Source organism: Tachyglossus aculeatus, chromosome 2, assembly GCF_015852505.1.
Source record: "Tachyglossus aculeatus isolate mTacAcu1 chromosome 2, mTacAcu1.pri, whole genome shotgun sequence".
Taxonomy (NCBI): domain Eukaryota; kingdom Metazoa; phylum Chordata; class Mammalia; order Monotremata; family Tachyglossidae; genus Tachyglossus; species Tachyglossus aculeatus.
The window spans coordinates 50,848,979-50,865,816 of NC_052067.1; the positions used below are offsets into that span (position 1 = coordinate 50,848,979).

Genomic DNA, 16,838 nt, shown 5'->3' on the forward strand with positions numbered 1-16,838 from the left:
CTCCACCACCTGCCTGCTGTGTGACCTTGGGCAAGTCATGTAACTTCTCTGCTCCTCAATTACCTCATCTGTAAAATGGGGATTAAGACTGTGAGCCCCATGTGGAACAGGGACCGTGTCCAAGCTGATTTGCTTGTATCTTCCCCAGCACTCAGTGCAGTACTTGGCACATAGTAAGCACCTAACAAATACCATTATTATTATTATTATTCATTCAATTATATTTGCGTGCTTACTGTGTGCAGAGTACTGTAATAATAATAATGATGGTATTTGTTAAGCACTTACTATGTGCAAAGCACCGTTCTAAACTCTGGGGTGATACAAGGTGATCAGATTGTCCCATGTGGGGCTCACAATCTTCATCCCCATTTTCCAGATGAGGGAACTGAGGCCCAGAGAAGTTGTGACTTGCCCACAGTCACACAGCTGACAATTGGCGGAGCCGGGATTTGAACCCATGACCTCTGACTCCAAAGCCCGTGCTCTTTCCACTGAGCCACGCTGCTTCTCTGTACTAAGTGCTCGGGAAAGTATAATACAGTGATAAACAGTGCCATTCTGTGCCCACAATGAGCTTACAGTCTGGGGCAGGGGGAAACAGATATTAATACAGATACACAAATACATAAAATTCCAGATATGTACATAAATGCAAGCGCTTAGTACAGCACTTTGTACTCCATAAGCAATCAATGCCATTGATACCTCTAGACTGCAAGCTCGCTGTGGGCAGGGAATGTGCCTGTTATATTGTTATACAGTATTCTTCCAAGTGCTCAGTATAGTGCCCTTCACAGAGTAAGCACCCAATAAATATGATTGTTTGATTGATACCATTAATTTGAGTGACTGAGCTGTGGGGCACTCCTTGTGGAAATCCGGACATCAGGCCAACTTTGGCTACCTCGATCTCATCCTCCCCTGTGTAACTCTGCCTATCCTTCACCTGTGTGTGTGTGTGTGTGTGTGTATATATATATATATATATATATTTGTACAGATTTATTACTCTATATATTTTACTTGTACATATTTACTATTCTATTTATTTTGTTAATGATGTGCATCTGGCTTTATTTCTATTTATTCTGACGACTTGACACCTGTCCACATGTTTTGTTTTGTTGTCTGTCTCCCCCTTCTAGACTGTGAGCCCGTTGTTGGTTAGGGGTCGTCTCTATATGTTGCCAACTTGTGCTTCCCAAGCGCTTGGTCCAGTGCTCTGCACACAGTAAGCGCTCAATAAATATGATTGAATGAATGAATGAATGGTAATAATACTGCTCCATTTTATTGTCTCCCATGCCCATTGTGACTTTCAGCTGTCTCTGACTTTTAGCTCCCTCTTCTAAACCTCTGCCCCACTGCAAATCCCTCATCTCTTGCCCCTAATGATCTTTTCACCTTACATCTGCAGTAGAGAGCTGGGATGGGCAGGGAGCAGGCTGGGATCCCCTGGGGCCTCCACTTATTTTGGGGGGGCCCTTATGGACACAGTTTATGGACCCAATGACCTAAGCCCTAACTCCTGTAATTATCCTGTGCTGTGCTTTTGGGACTGTCTCTATATGTTACCAACTTGTACTTCCCAAGCGCTTAGTACAGTGCTCTGCACACAGTAAGCGCTCAGTAAATACGATTGATGATGATCCTCTTTCCCTAGAGAAGCAGAGTGGTCTAGTGGAAAGTGCCAGAACATGCAGGTCCATCATTTGCCTGCTGTATGACCTCAGGAAAGGTCACTTAACTTCTCAGTGCCTCAGCTTCCTCTTCTGTTAAGTGGGGATACAATACCTGTCCTACTTAGATTGCAAACTCCCTGTGAGATAGAGACTGCATCCTACCTTATTAATTTAAATCTACCCTAGTACTTAGAACAATGCTTGACATATAGTAGGTGCTTAGCGAATGTCATTATTATTATTATTATAAAATTGACATCATAGGCTTGATGTATGACACTATCAAGCAAAAGCTTCTCACTGTTGGCTCCAAAGCTCTCCATCATTTTGCCCCCTCTCACCTCACCTACCTTCTCCTCTTCTACATCCCAGCCCACACACTCCACTCCTCTGCTGCTAACCTCCTCACTGTGCCTCGTTCTCGCCTGTCCCGCCGTTGACCCCCGGCCCACGTCCTACCTTTGGCCTGGAATGTCCTCCCTCCACACATCTGCCAAACTAGCACACTTCCCCCCTTCAAAGCCCTACTGAGAACTCACCTCCTCCAGGAGACCTTCCCAGCCTGAGCCCCCCTTTTCCTCTGCTCCTCCTCCCTTCCCCATCGCCCCGACTCCCTCCCTCTTCTCTACCCCTTTCTCCACCCCGCAGCACTTGTGTATATGGGTACATATTTATTATTCTATCTATTTTATTAATGATGTGTATATATCTATAATTCTATTTATATTGATGTCTGTCTACCTGTTTTGTTGTCTGTCTCCCCCCTTCTAGACTGTGAGCCCATTGCTGGGTAGGGATTGTCTCTATTTATGGCCGAATTGTACTTTTCAAGCGCTTAGTACAGTGCTCTGCACCCAGTAAGCCCTCACTAAGTATCACTGAATGAGTGATTAAATGAATCTCCTTAAAAATCTCTCTTGCACCTTCTTATCCCACCCTCATCTTGCCCCCATTTTGATTTTCCCTTCTTCCTAGCAGTATCAAGAGGAGAATTCCTGCCTCCTTTCAAAATCATTCCCTTCCATCTGTGCATCCAACCCCATCCCTATTAAAGCCTTATTGAGAAGCAGCACGGACTAGTGGATAGAGCACAGGCCTGGGAATCTAATCCTGACCCCGCCACTTACTTGCTGTGTGAACTTGGACAAGTCACTTAACTTCTCTATGCCTTAGTTTCCTCATCTGTAAAATGGGGATTAAGATTGTGAGCCCCTTGTAGGGCAGGGACTGTGTCTAACTCGTTGTGTTTGTATGCATCCTAGTTCCTAGTATAGTGCTTGGCAAAGGCACTTAATCAGCTCTCCCCCTCCTACTTTACCTTACTGATCCCCCACTACAACCCAACCCACATGCTTTGCTCCTCTGTTGCCAACCTGCTCCCTCTACCTCAATTTTATCTGTCTCTCCACTGACCCCTTACCCACCACCTCCCTCTGGCCTGGACCACCTCCCCCCTTTTTATCTGACAGACCACCACTCTCCCCAGGTTCAAACCCTCCTAAAAATCACATCTCCTTCAAGAGGCCTTGCCTAAGACCTAATTTGCTCTATTTGCCCTGCCTCTTATTTACCCAGGCACTTGATTGTAAAAACCTTAGGCACTTAATAGTCACTCCACCCCAGACCCCACAACAGTTAGATATGTACATATTCATCCTTATGCTCTGCCTTCCCATACCTGTAATTTATATAATGCCCATCTCACCTCCCAGAATATAAATTCCCTGTGGGTAGGGGTCATGTCTTCCAAATCTATCGTACTGTAGTCTCCCAAGTGCTAAGTATACTGCACACAGTAAGCATTTGATAAATATTGTTGGTTCATCCATACTACTTAATAATAATTAGTGATGGAATATATTAAGCACCTAAAATGTGAAAAGAACAGTGCTATACATTGGGTTTAGCTACAATCAATCATATTTATTGAGCGCTTACTGTGTGCAGAGCACTGTACTAAGCGCTTAATACATTAACAAGATAATGTAAATAATGTAAATGAGTCCAAGAGGGAGAAAAGGCATTTTATCTCTGTTTTATTGATGAGGAAAGGGAGGCACAGGACAATTAATAATAATTATGGTACTTGTTAAGTGCTTACTATGTGCCAAGCACTGTTAACAACTTGCTTTTGGTTATCCAGCAGGCAGACTGTGGAACTATGCTTGTGACCCTGATCTAATGACTTGAAGTCCTGTTCTCTTTCTACTAGGCCATATATCTTATTTCTGTCCCTCATTAGGGTAGTTATGGAAATTGGCTGGTTTTCTTTAAGTCAGTCGATCAGTAGCAGTTATAGAGAACCCACTGTACATAGAACATTAGACTAAGCCCTTGGGAGAGTAAAATCGAGTAAGAGATACTCCAAGAAAGACTCTACCAACTCTGTTATATTGTTCTCTCCCAAGCGCTTAGTACAGTGCTTTGTACACAGTAAGTGCTCAGTCAATACCATTGATTTATTCATTGGTAGATTTAGGTTGTCAGACAGAATTTTTTGAAATTGATTTGTTTTCCCAAATGTGAAAGTCAGTGTTTAACCTGTCTGTTTCTTCCACAAGATAACTTGCATTTCTTCTCTTCTCCATTTTTCTCTCTTCCCTTTATAGATCTCAATCCTGATGGTAAGTAAATGCAAGATGAGGAAAGTGAAGACAGACTGTGAAATTCCCATGGTATTGTACCATGCCTTTTTTCAGACGGCTGCAGGATCCCTGCTTGCCTTGACCCATGGTAAGGAGGATTGCAAAGGGCTCCTGCCTGTGGCTATTAGCATCTTGGAAGCTTGGAAACCACTGAGCCCTGAGATAGAAGAGCCTATTTATTTAGAGAAAGTATGAAATGCTAAGCAGTGGGCCTGAGAGTCAGAGGACTTAGTTTCTAATCCCGGCTCTGCCAATTGCTTTGTCTGTGACCTTGGGGAAGTCACAGCTTCTCTATACTTCAGTTTCCTCAACAGTAAAATGGGGATTATTTTTTTGGTATTTGTTAAGCCCTTACTATGTGCAAAGCACTGTTCTAAGCGCTGGGGAGGATGCAAGGTGATCAGGTCGTCCCATGGGGGGCTCACAATCTTAATCCCCATTTTACAGATGAGGTAACTGAGGCACAGAGAAGTTAAATGACTTGCCCAGAGTCACACAGCTGACAAGCGACGGAGCCGGCATTTGAACCCATGACCTCCGGCTCCTAAGCCCGTGCTCTTTCCACTGAGCCACGCTGCTTCTCTGAAAGATTGAAAACCTTTCCCTCCTCCTGTTTAGACCGTGAGACCCACGTGGGTCAGAGATGGTGTCCAACTACCCCAGAGTTTAGAGCAGTGCTTGACTCATAGTGCTTTACAAATATGGCAATAGCAATAATATAATCATGATGGTCGATTGCTCTTAAACACCGAAAGACGTTTCCTGTGAAATGAGGTGTAATAGTGGTAATTGCCTATTTATGTGACTTGGTAGTGCTGTGAATTATTTTTGGTCATTCCCTGTCACACATTCCCAAAAGCGTAGAACGCTTCTGTGAACGCTGCATGGGACAAATTGTTGGTTTATCTTGGTCTGCAGTGATGGAACTGGTGTTCATAAGAGTCTTGATGGTGTTACTAATTGAGGGGAGCCAGAATATTTAGAACAGTGGCGCCCGAGCCGTGGCTCACGAACCACAGGTATTTCTTCTTTCCTTGCCATCTGGCTTGTGCACACCTGCTTTATTCTTTATTTTGTTGTTGCAGAGGCGGGTTGTATTGTACACCAGCCCTCTCAGCAGTGATGAAGGAGGCAGCAGCCAGATATGGTATCAGATATGGCTCCTATCCCGACCCTCACCCTTAAAATAATAATAGTAGTGGTTCTTGTTGAGCACTTACTACATGCCAGGCCCTGTACTAAGCACTCGGGGTAGATACCAGCAAGTCAGGTTGGACAAAGTCCCTGTCCCACATGGGGCTCACCGTCTTAATCCCCATTTTACAGATGAGGTACCTGAGGCACAGAGAATTTAAGTGACTTGCCTAAAGTCACACAGCAGTCGAGTGGCGGAGCCAGGATTAAAACCCAGGTCCCTTCTGACTCCTAGGCTAGAATCCTAACCATTAGGCCACACTGAATGCCGCAACCACTTCCCATCCTAGATCTGTTCACCCTTGCGGATAAAGGATTTTTTTTCTTTTGATCCAAGTCTCTCGGTATTACTATGCTTTTGGTCTGCAGCTCTTCATTTCCCAATTTAGAATAAGGCTCCAAACTCAAAGCCGCCCATATTTATGTAACAGATTCTCTTGATTCTTGGAAGCGTGATAGTGTGCTTTGGTTATTTACGTGTTATGGGGTCTGGGGTCAGGACTGCATATGCTTAGAGGATTTGGAAGTTACCGCCTGGGTCTCTCTTCTACAAACTGGAGTTAGGGGCCACAGTGGCCAAGAAAAAGGAGAGGTGGTGATTGCTCTCCCTTTCATTCATTCATTCAGTGGTATTTTTTGAGCACTTACTGTGTGCAGAGCACTGTACTAAGCGCTTGGGAAGTACAAGTTGGCAACATATAGAGACGGTCCCTACCCAACAACGGGCTCACAGTCTAGAAGCGGGAGACAGACAACAAAACAAAATATTTGGAGTACAGTGCTCTGCACACAGTAAGCGCTCAATAAATACGATTGAGTGAATGTGGACAGGTGTCAAGTCATCCGAATAAATAGAAGTAAAGCTAGATGCTCATCATTAACAAAATAAATAGAATAGTAAATATGTACAAATAAAATAAATAGAAAAATATGGAATGCTTCACTAATTTGCATGTCGTCCTGTTCTGGGTATTTCTACTCTCCCTCTCCCTTGGGTCTTTCCTTCTAGTGAAGGTGATTCAGGTCAGGGAAAACAGTGGACTGAGAAGGGAAAGAAAAAGCAGCGTGGTCTAGTGGATAGAGCACGAGCCTGAAAGTCAGAAGGACCTGAGTTCTAATCCTGACTCCACCGCTTGTCTGCTGTGTGACCTAGGACAAGTCACTTAGCTTCTCTGTGCCTGTTACCTCATCTGTAAAATGGAGATTAAGACAGTGAGCCAACGTGATTGGGTCCAACTCAATTATCTTGTATCCACTCCAGCACTTAGTACAATTGTCTGACACATAGTAAGAGCTTAACAAATACCATCATTATTAATATTATGTGGAACAGGGACTGTGTCCAATCTGATTAGCTTGTATCTACCTCAGTGCTTATTACAGTGCCTGGTAAGCGCAAAACAAATGCCAAAGAAACAAAACCAAACAAAACCCAAAATGAGAGAAATCAAGCAACAGACATTTTTGAGAAAGAAATCTACTATACATGTTCAAAGATTTGCCTTTCTGGTCAGTTAAGTTGCTATGGGAACCAATGCACCCAAACCTGGGCTCAGCTTGTCTTAAATTCAAGGAGCAGGTCTTTAGCCTGCTTTCAGGCATTTATCTGCACCCAAACTTGGACTCAGCTTGTCTTAAATTCAAGGAGCAGGTCTTTAGCCTGCTTTCGGGCATTTATCTGCACCCAATCTTGGACTCAGCTTGTCTTAAATTCAAGGAGCAGGTCTTTAGCTTGCTTTCAGACATTTATCTGGAAGCAGCGTGCTTTTCTCTTGTTCAGCTTAAAGTTGCACATTGAGGAGCTAGACTTGTATGAATCTTTTTGTCTTCACTCCCAGTGGAATAACAGAAAACACTGCCAACTTTGAAGTAAATAGAAGAGAAAGAAAGTTTATTCTCGTTTATTTCTGGCATCAATCAATCAGATTTATTGAATGCTTACTCTTTACATAGCACTGTAGTAAAAGAAATTACAGATGGGGAAGCAATAGAGTTTAAAGATAAATACTTAAATACTGTGGATGAAAGGTAGGGCAGTGAGTAGCCAAAAGCTTAGTTGCCGGCCAAGTGTCACTAAGGAGGTAGAAGGTGGTGGTGGGGGGAAATGAGAGGTTAATTGTGGGGGGGGCCTCCTAGAAGAGGTGTGATTTCAGGAGCATCTTAAAGATTGGGGGCACAGGGGAACGTTAGCAAGATTTCTTAGCCACACTTGAAACGACACCTGAAATTCTCCTGGGCTCTGCTGAGCAAGCTAAACTTTTAGTTGGAGTATTGAAGATCTTTTCCATTCTTGTGCAAACCACGTGCACAGGAATTTTGTGCAGATACATATCTATTACTCTCAGCTATTTTAAATTCCAGTATGTATCCTTCAGGGAAATCCTGAGCATCTTTACTCGATACGTTTTGTGATAGTAAACATTGTTTGTTTCGGATTTGGGTCGAATCAGTCAATCAGTCGATGGTATTTATTGAATGTTTTCTGCATGCAGAGCACCTTACTTAGCACCTGGGAGAGTACAGTACAACAGAGTTGGTTGACATATCCTTTCCTGCCAGAAGCTTATAGTCTAGGAGGGGCACAGGCAATAAAATAAATTGTGGACGTGTTCGTAAGTGATACGGGGCTGAGGGTGGAGTGAATATCGTGGATTTAAAGGGTGCAAATCCAAGCTCAGAGGTGTCATAGAAGGGAGGAGAAGTAAGGGAAACCAAGGATTAGTCTAAGGCTCTGAAGGTGGGGAGAGTCGTGGTGTGTCTTATGGGGAGGGGGAGAGAGAGTTCCAGGTTAGAGAGAGGACATAGGCAGGTGAAATAAACAGATTGAGGTTCAGTGAGTTGGTTGGTGTTGGAAGATTGAAGGACGCAGACTGGGTTGAAGAAGGTAATCAGCAAGGTAAGGCAGGAAGGGGGTGAGCTGATTGAGCACTTTAAAGCTGTGTGATTTGGAGGCAGGTAGGCCAGCACTGGAAGTTTTTGAGGAATGAGGAGAAATGCACTGGCTGTCTTTTGAGAAAATGATCCGGGAAGCAGAGTGAAGTATGGATTGGAGTGGCGAGAAACAGGAGGCAGGGAGATCAGTGAGGAAGCTGATGCGATAGTCAAGGTAGGATATGATTAGTGGTTGGTCAGGGTGATTAGCAGTTTGGATGGAAAGGGGAAGATTTTAGAGACGTTGTGAAGGTAGAACCAACAGGATTTGGTGACAGATTGAATATGTGGGTTGAGAAGTGGTGTGGCCTAGTGGAAAGAACCCAGGCCTGGGAATCAGAAGACCTGGATTCTACTCCCTGCTCTGCCATGTACCTGCTGTGTGACCTTGGGAAAGTCACTTAACTGCTTCATATGCCTCAGTTCATTCATCCACAAAATGGGAATTCAATACCTGTTCTCCCTCCTACTTAGACTCCTTCCGGCGCTTAGTAGAGAACTGATCACTGAATGAGAGAAATGAGTGGAGGATACTGCCGAGGCTAAGAGTTTGTGAGTCAGGGAGAATTTTGGTGTTGTCTATAGTGACGAGGAAGTAAGCGAGAGGATGTTATTTGGGTGGGAAGATGCTGACCATAAGCTGAGTTTGTCCTTTGGAAATCTTAGAGAATTCAGTTTCCATCCTCCTCCACACAGAAGTCTCTCTATGACATGGTAGCTACACATGGGGTACTCTTTGGGATTCTGGATGGCTGCTGGGAAACCTGAGAAAAAAGTTTCATTCTTTACAAAATAGCACAGAAAACCATGCTCAGACACACTTTTTATAGGTAGCTCACTTGGATGCATTTTTTTAATATTTACATCAACCTGAGCAAATCTCAGAGAGCAGGGGATTTGCAGATCAGAGCTCTCAGCTGTGAAAGCTTTTGTTCCACCCTTGCATGTTTACTCTTAGACTAACTATAATGCTTTTAAGTTTCCCTTTAACTCTGTTTTCACTTTTAAGGCTTTCTTCTACTTGCCCTTTAGAAAGTGCTATAGAAAGCTGGAAAACTTCAAGTGGAGGGAATTTCAGTAACCATTTAGCGTTATAGGCATTGGACTGGCTTTTCATTGTATTTTAACAAAAGATTCAGGAAAGAGATGGGATAAACATTGGTCTTTTCTTCAACATAAGGAGCTCATTATGAGAAAAGAGAGCATAAACCCTTCTGCTTTTTAAGATGGTTCAGGGTTTTCTACTTTATTAACAGCTGTAAAGATCAGTATTTAGACTCAAACTATACCAAATGTAAAGAATCCAGGAAAAAACCCCAATGACCATGAAAACAAGTTTTCTGTAAGCATATGTTTCAGTAAATCTTGTTTGCAGTATTCAAAGAAAATGCCAAATGAACAGCAGCCCAATTTGGACTATTGAAAGAAAATAAAATTGCACCAGTACTTACACTTGGCCAAAGAAATGTTTTTATCACAGCAGCAGAGGGTTCAGGGTATTAGTTTTCTTTGGGCTAAATGATTCCTCTTTGAAATGCTTTATTTAAAATGTTTCATTCAGGCTCATGCGTTTAATCTTGCAGCAGGGAGATTTCCAGTCCCAGGATTATTTGCAGATGTAGAAGCAAAATGGGTGACCTCTGGAAGGCCCCGATCCAAGGCTGCTGGTCGAGTGGGCGGTTGTCCATTTCCAAGGTGGACATTCTGACTTTCGGCCCGTCCACCCTCAGTCTTGTACCGATGCAGTTCTGGATGCTTTGGGTCAATCTTTTTCATTTTCTGGGTTGGAGCTTCTCTCTGCCTCACCTTCTTATGTTGAGTTTAGCACTTTAGATGTGCTAACAGAATTCACTCCTCCTTCAAGGTTTTGGAGAGAGTGAGATGCAGGGGCTCCCATGGAGAAAAGCTCTAGGAGGACATGAAATCGATGTAGTTGTTCAACACGGCACATGTGATGTCACCGTGTTATGCCGTGTGTCCAGTAAAATGCAGGTGACACCGTGGACATCTTCAAAATTCACAAGGGCAGTCAGATGCCGCCCAAACTGCTGGTGGAATACAGTCAGACACGCTATCCTTAGGTATATCCAAGATTCAATTTAGGGAACTCCTAGTGCCTGCAGAGGTATCTTCAGTGGGGCCAGGATCGTGGGAATGCCACTCAAGGTGGGTAAGGCCCTTAGGGCAGGGTCAAGAAGTGGGACGAGAGAAAGAATCATCAAACAGGGAGCCTCGGTTGGTTGAACGAGAGATTTGAGTCGAGGATAACGACAGGTTATGTGCTTGTGAGACTGGGTGGACGATGGGGCTGTCTACAGTGACAGGAAAATCATGGGGAGGACCGAGTTTGGGTGGGAAGATAAGGAGTTGTGTTTTTGGCTTGTTAAGTTTGAAGTTTCGGAGGACATCCACGTAGGTATGCCTTGAAGGCAGGAGGAAATGCGAGACTGCAGAGAGGGAGAGAGACCTGGGTTGCAGTTGTAGATTTGGGAATCAGCCACATAGAGATAGTAGTTGAGGGACTTAAAGGAACGCCACAAGCTCTTTCCTCTTATCTACTGTTCTCCCACTAACCACCAGCCCTTACTCTTAATTCTATTCCATCAATCAATCAATGGTATTTATCGAGTGCTTACTGTGTGCAGCGCGCTGCACCAAGTGCTTGGGAGAGTACGTACAATAGAGTTGGGAGACAAGATCCTTGCCCACAAGGAGCTTAAAATCTAAAGGGGTTCCTGTGTCTCAACTCTCCCTCCTACCTAATTCACATCCTGCCTCCTGCCTGAACTCCTGTCCCCATTTCAAATCTTCCGGAGCACAGCTCTCCCTATTTTCCAAACGCTTCTGAAATTCCACCTCCTTCAGGAGGTCTTCCCCAGTTAATTGTATTTCTCCCCAATTAGTCAGACCCTCCCAATAATTAGTTTGGGGGCCTCGCTTCCCAGAGTCACTCGGGATGGCTGACATCATCAGATATAAATAATAATTATGCTATTTGTTAAGCACTTACTATGTGTCCTGCACTGTAGCGGCACAAACACCCAAGCCACCTCCTCCCTCCCTCCCTGTCTTCCCGCCAGGATTCAGTCTTTGGCCAAGGAGTCGCTACGGAGGAAGGGAGGCTGGCATCTGTGAGACGTCAGCCCACTGGGACACATCACAGACAGCATTCCTGGCCAACGGATGCTGCGAGGAAACACAGGAGCTTTGCAGAAGGGGTGGATTCCAACTCTGCAGTCCTCAGTGCTGTGGTTATGGGATCCCATTGGGAGCGAATAAGTTCTCCAAGGGAGTGTGTGTAGATGGAGAGTAATACTACTAATAATTGTGGTATTCGTTAAGTGCTTACTTTGTGCCAGGCACTGTACTAAGCGCTGGGGTGGATATAAGCTAATCAGGTTGGACGCAGGTGGGGCTCACAGTCTCAATCCCCATTTTACAGATGAACAGGCACAGAGAAGTGAAGTGATTTGTCCGAGGTCACACAGCAGACGAGTACTCAATAAATACCACTGATTGCGTGATTGATTCATTGCTCCTCAGACTTTGATAATAATAATTATAATAATGGCATTTATTAAGCGCTTACTATGTGCAAAGCACTGTTCTAAGCGCTGGGGAAATTACAAGGTGATTGGGTTGTCCCACGTGGGGCTCACAGTCTTAATCCCCATTTTACAGATGAGGCAGCTGAGGCACAGAGAAGTGAAGTGACTTGCCCAGAGTCACGCAGCTGACAATTGGCGGAGCCGGGATTTGAACCCATGAACTCTGACTCCAAAGCCTGGGCTCTTTTCACTGAGCCACGCTGCTTCTCTTCTCTGATGACCAACAGAGTGTGCCTGCTTCCTCAGACAAATCTTATTCAAAGGAAGATAGAGCGTAGATATGCATGACCTAGTGGCTAGAGCACGGGCCTAGGAGTAGGAGGACCTGGGTTCTAATCCCAGCTCTGCCACCTGCCTGCTCTGTGACCTTGGATAAGTCACTAAAGGTCTCTTTGCCTCAGTTTCCTCATTCATAAAATGAGGGTTGAACACCTTTTCTCCCTTAGATGGTGAGCCCTAGTGTAGGACAGGGACGGTATCTGATCTCACTGTATGAGAAGCAGCATGGCTTAGTGGAAAGAGCACGGGCATGGGAGCCAGAGGTCGTGAGTTCTAATCCTGGCTCTGCCCGTTGTCAGCTGTGTGACTTTGGGCAAGTCGTTTAACTTCTTTGTGCCTCAGTTACCTCATCTGTAAATGGAGATTAAGATTGCCCCACAGCACATAAGTATATATGTACATATTAATTATTTTATTATTCTATTTATTTTATCAATGATGTGAATATATTTATAATTCTGTTTATTTATATTGACGCTATTGATATCTGTCTGCTTGTTTTGTTGTCTGTCTTCCCCCTTCTAGACTGTGAGCCCATGGTTGGGTAGTAATTGTCTCTATTTGTTGCATAGTAATTGTCTCTTTTGCAGAATTGTTCTTTCCAAGCTCTTAGTACAGTGCTCTGCACACAGAAAGCACTCAATAAATATGACTGAGTGAACGAAGATTGTGAGCCCTATGTGGGACAGCCTGATTACCTTGTATCTACCTCAGTGCTTAGAACAATGCTTGGCACAGAATAAGCACTTAACAAACACCATCATTATTATTATGATTATTGTATCTTTCCCTAGTACTCAGTAGAGTGATGGGCACACAGTAAGTGGTTAACAAATCCCCAAATCATTATTAGATTTTGATTGATTTGGTAACATTCTGTAAACATATCCAATTAAAATCTAACTCATTTGTTTGTGAGACAATGTGCTCATTGATCATGAATTCATTCAATTAATGAATAGGATAAAGGCCTACTGGATTATTTGGGGCTCAGCAAATAATAGCAGCAGGCCGTAGACATGGATGTAGATATATAATAATCTTTCATAGAGCTGGAAGGTCCTGGTAATAAGTCTTGTCTTGTGCTGTCGAGTCGTCTCCGATCCACAGCGATGCCGTGGACACAACGCCCCACCTCCATCTGCGGTTGTTATGGTAGTGTAACCATAGAGTTCTCTTGGTAAAAATATGGAAGTGGTTTTCCATTGCCTCCTTCCGTGCAGTAAACCTGAGTCTCCACCCTCACTCTCTCCCCTGCTGCTGCTTCCCAGCACAGGGGATTTTTGACTTGTAGCAGATTGCCTTCCATTCGCTAGCCACTGGCCAAGCTGGGAATAGAATGACCAGGCCTCTGCTTGACCGTCCTTCCCAAAGTCGAGACTGGTAGAGTCCTGGAAACTAAAACACGTTTTTCTAATAGTAGGCATCCAGCTATTTTCATAATTCGGTTCAACTCATTTTCGAAAAAAATAAGTTTGTTTTTGGAGGATGTTTTCTGGTTAGTTTCTACGTGAATTCATCCCAGGCCCTATTCTAGCCTAGTGGGGAAAAAAATGCTGAATTTCTTTGAAATTTAACGCTTCAAATGCCACGATAAAACTGATTGTTTATTTTCCGCTCCCAGAGGTGTTTTCAAATCTCTAATTCGGTGGAGGGCATGAGTGAGCCGCATGTTCAGAGTCACCCGAAAGGAAGGAAAGCCGAAGTGTTGCCCCTTAAGTCTTGCGTACACCCAGAGCTGGGTTTCGTATTTCAAAGCCTGATCTGCTCTGGCTGTATTATAGATAAGCAGGTCTGTTTTACCCCTGAAAAAAGAGAAGGCAAGCTTGGTTTCGTGTTTTCCCAGAAGAGTCAGTCTCCACAGTTCTGCATTAAAGTTACATGACGTGGGCGGTGTAAAACACGTATGCAGATGAAGCCCAGTACATAGCCAGACATAACAGGAAGAGATCAAGGAAGTTCTGGCTACCAGACTTTGCTACTGCTTTGGGGTTCCTTGTCCTCAATCTAAAATGACTCTAACAGGCCCAAGCTAGGTAGGGCTCTTTCCCACTAGACTCTACAGTTCTGTTTTTCCAGGGGTTTTTGGCTCTTCCCCCTATTTGTGATATTGGGCTCAGGGGTGTGCCAGATGAAATTAATATTTTGTTTCAGGAAACCCCGTTCTGTCAGGGCTAGTTTGGGTGTAAAACCTCTTGAACTGTTATTTCCCTGCACCATGGAAGTGCCGTGTTCCCTCCCTGTGCAAACTCTGAATGGACTGGTTGGAATTCCGTGTCAGGCAGAAAACTACAGAACCAAAGACAAGAAACTGAAATAAGAAATAAGAAATCCTAGACTCGGGGAGAAGCAGACAGTGAAATTCATGTTTTTCCTCAGGGAACTAATCGGAAATTTCACCCAGCAAGGAAGATGCACCTCTCATCAGTGTTAACAGGGGAGGAACGTCATTTTACAGATGGAGCCACAGAGAGGTTAAGTGCCTTGCTAAGGTCACACAGCAGGCCAATGGCAAAGCTGGGATTAGAACCCAGGTGTCCTCATTAAATAATAATGATGTGTCGAGTTTAATCTGTCGTCTTTCCCATACATCACCCTGCCTTTTCCTTGGTTTCCCAAAGAAGCATCCATAAGCTCCCCCAAACTAGTTCAACTAATTATCTCTTTTTGATCTGTTATTTCCATTTTTCATGTCATCACCAACCACCCTCATAATTATCGAACACGTACTGGATGTCAAGCATTTTATTAGTCACTTTTGAGCACACAATTAAAGTAAAGCACAAGATCTCTGCTCTATAAAGTGTCTACATTTCAGTGGGGGGAGGCAGATAGACTCTAAATTCTTTACAGATAGTGGGAGCCAGGGGAAGTAACAGAGTTACAACAGGTACTAGTGGATAACTAGTGGATAACTTTAACACAGAAGTAAGCAAACCGTAACTATTATTATTGACTCTTAAAGATTGATCCAAAAATAACCTTCAGCAACTTTTAAATCACATTCATTGGACTTTTGCATCTATACTGTTAACAAGAGTATGTTGAAAGTTTTTTTCATCTTTTCACAAGTCTTTTTCTTCTGTGTCGTGATAAAATATAGGAGATGATAGCTCAGGTCCATTGTTAGACCAAAATGCATTCATGCTGTGATTTTAATTTCCAAAAGGGCTGAGGAAACATATTCATCGGGTCTTCAAATCTTACAGACCATAGCTTTGCCCGCATTCAGAATTCTCCTAATAGTCCACCTCCTCCAGACAGCCTTTCCCAATTAATTTGCAGCACATTAAGACATATTAACCTACCACAAGTCTCTAGCATGTATGAATGGATTCATTCAATCATTTATTGAGCGCTTACTGTGTGTAGAGCACTGTACTAAGTGCTTGGAAAGTACAATTCAGCAATAAAGAGAGACAATCCCTGCTCACACTGGGCTTACAATCTACAACAGGGCTTATTCTAACCTACATTTAACACTCTTATGTGTATGTTTATTTAATTGTTCATTTCGTCAATTACACCGACTACTGTATTTGTAAATATTTTTATGTCTGTCTCCCCCATTTGACTGTAGGTATCTTTTGGGCAGGGAATGTATCAATTCTTCACTTTATACGTCCCACTCTAGTACTACTACCACTAACAAATGGAATTTTGGAACTTTCTTGAAACGTGATTGGAAACAAAAAATACAGCGTCCAATTATAAATGGATGGTTTTGCACTACAGCTTTGTCCATTATGTCTCCAGAGCATTTTGAATTGCAGAAATCATTTTTAAGAATAAACTTTGGTGTTATAAAATGTGAGGAAATGATACTTAGACCCTTTTCTTGTAAAAGAAAAGGTATAATTTGTGTCCAGGGTTGAAGAGAAGTTAATTGAACATCTGTTGGTTAGTGCTATATTTCAGCATAAAGCAACTATGCAACAATTGTTGGGTAATAGATTATAGTTAAGGGAATGTTAAATAACCTCTACATGTTCCAAAACAGGATTTCATTGGCCTCATATTTCATTAGCTGTGCCATTGTGGTTTATCTGTGGTGTTCCTGGTGGATTCTCAGCTCTAGGGGATATTTCATGAACTTGAATTGAGATTAAAGTCTATAAAGGAAGTTTGAAGTTTATTGATTTCAGGGTGTAGTCCCAGATTTTCACCCGTTCAGTTACTTTGTGTGTTTAGGATTTGAATTAGGTGCTGAATTCAGAAAAGAATGAACCTTAAAAACCTCTTGTTACATTTTGGTCTGTTCACAACCTGCATTTTCATTGTGGTTTATTCCGGATCTGAGCATGGAACTAATAGGCTTGAAGAGGCTTGGATTCGGGAGTTACACCACTCTAAACTCGTGCATGAAAATCGTTTAGAGAATTTAAACCCTAGGAGAGGTGAGAACAGTATGTGAAAAATAATGAAAGACTATCAAAGCCCTGAAACGAAATGATGGGCTGAATTTTCCTGGGACATGCGGGGGACTGGATCAGCCC

General features: G+C 43.3%; 1 protein-coding gene across 2 annotated transcripts in view; it reads left to right on the forward strand.

The window, feature by feature from the left end:
* The window catches only part of BBS9 (Bardet-Biedl syndrome 9), a 478,097-nt gene that overhangs the window by 193,872 nt on the left and 267,387 nt on the right, over positions 1-16,838 (forward strand). For both annotated transcript variants that reach the window (XM_038771136.1, XM_038771144.1), the window contains exon 15: positions 4,295-4,309. In XM_038771136.1, the coding sequence (XP_038627064.1) occupies positions 4,295-4,309 (15 nt within the window). The remainder of the gene's footprint in view (positions 1-4,294; positions 4,310-16,838) is intronic.